At 41.1% G+C, this 5,994-nt stretch overlaps 1 protein-coding gene across 1 annotated transcript; it reads right to left on the minus strand.

The window, feature by feature from the left end:
- Positions 1-4,732: 4,732 nt before the first annotated feature.
- Positions 4,733-5,668, minus strand: LOC141134758 (olfactory receptor 10A7-like). Its single transcript, XM_073624197.1, has one exon. It carries the CDS (start codon positions 5,666-5,668, stop codon positions 4,733-4,735), a length of 936 nt encoding a protein of 311 aa, XP_073480298.1.
- Positions 5,669-5,994: the final 326 nt, after the last annotated feature.

Genomic DNA, 5,994 nt, shown 5'->3' on the forward strand with positions numbered 1-5,994 from the left:
TTGTCGAGTTGCCACCTTCTGAAAGTTACACTACGATCTTCGTAATTGTGGATAGATTATCCAAGATGGCACATTTCTTACCAATGAAAGGTACTCCTACTGCTGTTGAAACTGCCAGGACATTTATTAAGGAGGTGGTGAGGCTTCATGGCATCCCTGCCAATATTACTTCCGATCGGGGGGTACAATTCACCTCGAGATTTTGGAGAGCTCTCTGTGAATCCCTGAAAATTGATCTTGCCTTCTCTTCTGCCTATCACCCCCAAACAAATGGCCAGACGGAGAGAACGAATCAGACGCTGGAGCAGTATCTGCGCTGCTTTTCCTCGTTCTCCCAGGATGATTGGGCTCCGCTTCTTCCCCTTGCCGAATTTGCATACAATAACTCTGTTCATTCCGCTACAAAACAAACACCATTTTTTGCAAATTATGGGTTCCATCCTCTGTTCTTGTCCACTAACATTCCGGAGTGTCCAGTACCAGCTGTTCAAGAAAACCTAAACTTCTTTGAATCGAATAATAAGCTTCTGCAAGAGACTATGGCAAGGACCCAGAACTACAACAAAGAGGTGTTTGATAAGAAGAGAAGGGGGGAGCTTGATCTTAAACCTGGAGAGTTGGTTTGGCTATCTACTTTGAATCTAAGATTGGCCTGTCCTTCCAAAAAATTGGGTCCCAAGTTCGTGGGTCCTTTTCCAGTGACAAGAAAAATTAATAATGTGGCCTACGAACTAAAGCTACCAGAATCATTCCCTGAACCCGTGATCATTGACGGAGAAACTGAATATGAGGTCGAGTCCATTCTGGATTGTAGGAAGAGACGTAACCAAGTCCAGTTCCTGGTAAAGTGGAAGGGGTATGGGCCTGAGGAAAACTCCTGGGAGCCGGAGTCCAACATCCATGCTAGGAGATTGATACTTGCCTTTAAAAGATCTCATCCAAGTAAGATGGCACAGTTGGGCATCCGGAGGCTGCCCCTTGGGAGGGGGCAATGTCATGAAAGACGTCCTGTTAGTTCAGCCGTCGGCGGAAGATCGGTTAACAGAACTATTGTCAGTAGAACCAGAGGACGCGTTCGGAGACGCGTTGACACGAACGGACGCATGCGGGTGCGCGCTAATACGAGCGGGTGTACGCGGATACACGATGAGACGAACGGGCACGTACGATCGGTACTCGGGCGTGCACGTGTGCACGCGGCGGCGCGCAGACGTGCGGTGTGACAGCCTTTGGCGCCATTAGGCCTATTTAAAGGTGCCTGTCAGCATGCTTCCTTGCTGTCCGGTCTACAGCGTTCCCTGTGACCCTAAGCTTCCAGTATACCTGTTTACCTGATTCCTGTTACCCGGCTCGTTCCTGACTTCTCCTGTTTGCTGCCAGTCCCTGACCTCGGCTTGTCTGACGATTCTCCTGCCTCATCCTTCAGTTATTACCTGCCTGTCTGTTGCCGACCCGGTCCGTGCCCTGACTACTCTCCTGGTTCCGTTTTGTACCTGCTCTGCTTACCTGTGTTTTGACCCGGCCTGTCTGACTTCGTTAAGTGCTTCCAGTGGTACTACAGAACACCTCCCTGCTGTTTGCTGGTTCGTGGGTGTCTACTAGCTTCAGTGCTTCTCTATCCAGTCAACAGTTCCAGTGTTCCTGACAAGAATTCCGGTTCATCTACCAGTTGTTCCAGTGCTTCAGTTGTACTACAGAACACCTCCCAGTTGCCTGTTGTTCCTGAGTTCCTGTCGGTGGATCCAGTGTTCCTGATAGTTCTTCTGCTGCTGCACCAGAGGTCCGGATCAACCCTACACCTGCCACTTACCAAGCACTTGTGGCCCCCTGCGCTCTTGAGTCCCTGTCTTCTCTATCAGGGGCTCTCGAACCAGAGGCACACGAGAGGCTACTCCTTGCATTCTGGGCTCCACCACCAGGTACGTGACAGGTACAGATGGGAACACGACTTGTGCGAAGTTCGCCCCGAGGGGTAAATTGTCCCCCCTTTTGGAGCTGACATCATCACTTGGGAGTATACCTTTAGCTTCATGGAGACATCGCCAGATGACAGATTTCTTTGATAAATTGAAACCTAGAGTAAGATCTTTAAGCTCGCTAACTGCATTTGAAGTGTTATGTATTCATATCTCAGAATCTGGACGCTTACTAGCTCAAATGTATAGATTGGTCCTTAGTGGGCAATAAACTTCAACTCCATATTTTATTAGTGAATGGGGGAGAGAGCTGAGGTGTAATTTTGACATCTTTACAAGTTAGGAGATTTATTAAAGGGACCCACTCCTCCTCCATAAGTTCCCAAACAAAGGAGATGTCATATACATTTTTAACCAGATGGTATCAGACTCCCGTACGCCTAGCACAGATATACCCGACAAGAGATGATCGATGCTGGAGAGGTTGTGGACAAAGGGGCACGTACATCCATATATGGTGGACGTGCCCCAAGATTAAACTATTTCGGGAATCAATTGCACCATGGATTAAACAACTGACAATTAGACCCATAGAAGTTACTCCTTTACATTTTCTGTTTCATGGGATGCCGTGTTCTAAAAAGTTCTATAAAAAAAGTATTATACTTTATCTGTTGAATGCAGCAAAAGCATTAATACCAAGGCTCTGGAAGCAGGAGAGAGTCACCACCTTGTTGGAATGGAAAAAGGAAGTTAATTCAATAATGGAGGCGGAATGATGGGTATTTACAGTTAAGGATCAAAAGGATAGGTTTAAAGACATATGGGCAGGTTGGATGTATTACTCAAGAGAAATATCAGCTGACTAGGGTTACTCGTGATCCCCTTATATTGGTTAAAGTACATATGACAGTAGATTTTCCCCTTAGATGCACCTGTTATTAGTTAATGGTTAATTTATTTTAGTATGAGAAATTCCACACGGGAAAGTTAATGGGACAGATATGGGGGGGGGGGGGTGTGAGTGAAGGGGCAGTTGGTGGGAGGGAGGAGATAAGAGAGGGAGGGGAAGAGGGGAAGGGGAAAGGTAAAAAGAATAACATTTTTATTTATTTTTTAAGGGGCTGTTAAAGGAATATGCACTAAATATAGATCACTTGAGTGTATTTTTAAATTTATATTGTAAATGTTTTTGAAGGTTTAGATTTTGTTTGGTATGAACGGATGATGGTGAATTTTCACTGCACATTTGAGGAATTGTAGATGAACAGTGTTCATCCCTAATTATAACACTTTTTTTTGTTTTTTTTATGCACATATGAAGAATTGTAGAGGTTCATCCCTAAATTAAAACACAAGGGTTTTTTTTCTCCTTTTGTTGCTGTCTTTCTCCTTTTCACACCCTCTTTCATTGAAGAGAAGCAGGATTTAATGCTAGGGGGATTTCTGTGGATATTTTTTTTTTTTGTATTTATTTATTTTATGTGTTAATTGTATATGAATATAGGTAGAAAAAAACTAGGTATTTATAAACATTAAAATGTGTACGATGTACAAGTAAAAAAGGAATATACGTTGATATATGTCATTGTTCTCACAATTGTAAATGTTTATTATAGTACTTTGATTCAATAAAGATATTTAAAGGAAAAAAAAAACGGAAGAATAACAGCATATATGGTGCCGATGTATGATGCAGCAGGCTGTCAGCTTGTGTGATACCGCTGGATAGTGGTTACGTGTGTGTAGTATCAATGTATAACCTTGGCTGGTATCACAGTTTACTAAGTTGCTGCCAAAATTCTTGTTTCACAACTGAGCACGGATTTTTATAATTTTTTATTGTTATCATTGACCATATGTGAGGTCCAAAATGGAAGGTTCCTCTATCTACATTGATTGATTAACCCTCTACTAAGAGACTCAGACTCCATATAAATTGTTAATTGCTATACAGACTTGTATATGTTGCTGCTGCCTGGGGTGTGGTGCTTTCTGTGGGGATGGCTGTCCCCAGCATGGAGGGGAGTTTGGGCTTCTCGACCCCTGATTGGAAGAGAATGTATTGACCCTCTGTTCCTCCATTTCCCTATGCTCCTGATGAAGCGGAGTCATCTTTTTGAGAAATGTGTTGAGCTATACCAAATTTCACTGTACCCAAAGCTGTAAAAGCCGTGAACAATATGTATTGCAAGGAATGTAATTACCCACATGAGTGAGTGTGGAATAATGTTAAAGGGTTTACATATGTGCTTTAATATTTTAGTACTGTCACTATTTTAAAAGAAGTTGTTTTTTTCATGTTTTCATTCTTGTCTACTTTCTGCGCTAATTAATAAAACATGTATTTTTTAAAAATTAAATGTGTTTTATAATGTGCCTTTAAAGTCCTTCACTTTGTATATATTCTTCCTGTAACTAGTGTCTGAACATAGCCCACCCCACTTATACTTAATAAACCACCTTCCCATGCTGCTTTTCAGTCCTTGCTAATGGATCAAGGCTTCTAGGTATGAAAGATCTTGCGGCTTTCCCCATGTCACAGTGTTCAGGCCTGAGTGTCTAATCACCAGACCAAAACACCATTCCCTTGTCTAAGCTCCGGCTTTAGCCAACACCAGAGCTTAGGCTGGACTGCTGCAGCAGGGAGGCGGTGAAGGATCGTAACTTAGTAAGTAAAAAAGTTTGGGATGAGGTGTGTGTGTGTGTGTGTGGGGGGGTATCTGCATTAATCATTGTGCACTGATTGGGTAATATGGCAGCTTCTCTTTAACAAAAGGTTTCTCTTTGCTCATGTTTTACTTTTATTTCCTCCTTTAAATATTTGCCCTAAAATGTCCAAAGATTTTTCTTATGGTTCTTTTGATCTCATGGTTCCTCAGGCTGTAAATTATGGGATTCATTAGTGGGGTCCCCACAATATACAAAAGCGAACTAAATTTGTTCAAGGTTGATGAGGTCTCCATGGTTGAATTCAAAGACACTGTCATCAACGTTCCATAGTATGCACATACAGTGGCCAGGTGACAGCTACAAGTGGAAAAGGCTTTCTTCCTCCCACTTTTGGAGGACATTTTCAGAATGGTAAGCAAAATAGTAAAGTAAGTTATGACAGTAAAAGCAAAAGGAAATAAGATCATTAAAATGGTAATACCAAAGTCAATCTGCAACAAAAGGGAGGTGTCTGAAGTAGCTAACTCTACAGTGGGCCCAAAATCACAGAAGAAATGGTCAATATTGTTTAGTCCACAGAAACGCAACTGATATACTAAAATAATCTCAGTTGATATAAAAAGGACCAAAATCCAAGATCCTTCAATCATACGAAGGCAAATATGAGGTCTCATTATCGAAGTATAATGCATTGGATTACAAATAGCTAGACAACGGTCGTATGACATTATAGCGATGAAGAAACATTGCACAAACCCAAAAATAAAAATAAAATACATTTGCGCAATGCAGCCTCGGACAGACATGATCTTTTCATCCAGTATGATGATATTTAACATCAGTGGTATAACAGTGGTGGTCAATAGAACATCTGCAGCGGCTAAATGTTGAAGAAAGACAAACATCGGAATCTTGAGATGATCAGAAGTGCCCACCAAGATAATAATGAGGATATTTCCATTCAGTATGACAATATAGACTAAGAAGAACACTACGAAGAACAGAATTTTCACTTCATATAAACCTTGGAATCCAAGAAGTAGGAATTCTGTGACTTCAGTTTGATTGTCCTTACACATTCTCTGAAGAAGATCAAAGGATAGCAATAAACTTCCATAAACGTTATGAAAAAAATGTTTTTGTGGTACATATCAACTATTTTGTCAATTAAAAATTATTGTGCTAATGAACATCATGAAACAAAACAATCTATGAAAAGCAAAGCAATGCAAGCTAGGTTTGTTTAAAAAATGAAAAATAAATAAATACATGGATTATTTTAATATTTTTAATTAGAAACATTTTTGAAAGTAGCTGAACACAAAGATGGACACAATTAATAAAGTATTTTACCATACACGCTTAAGATAGCATGGGCCATGACACATCTTCTTTATGGAGATAT

The sequence above is a fragment of the Aquarana catesbeiana genome, linkage group LG03, assembly GCF_042186555.1.
Source record: "Aquarana catesbeiana isolate 2022-GZ linkage group LG03, ASM4218655v1, whole genome shotgun sequence".
Classification (NCBI taxonomy): Eukaryota; Metazoa; Chordata; class Amphibia; order Anura; family Ranidae; genus Aquarana; species Aquarana catesbeiana.

Bases quoted from the DNA above. Each gene is read 5' to 3' on its own strand.
- LOC141134758 (XM_073624197.1), bottom strand. From the start codon at position 5,668: ATGTGTAAGGACAATCAAACTGAAGTCACAGAATTCCTACTTCTTGGA.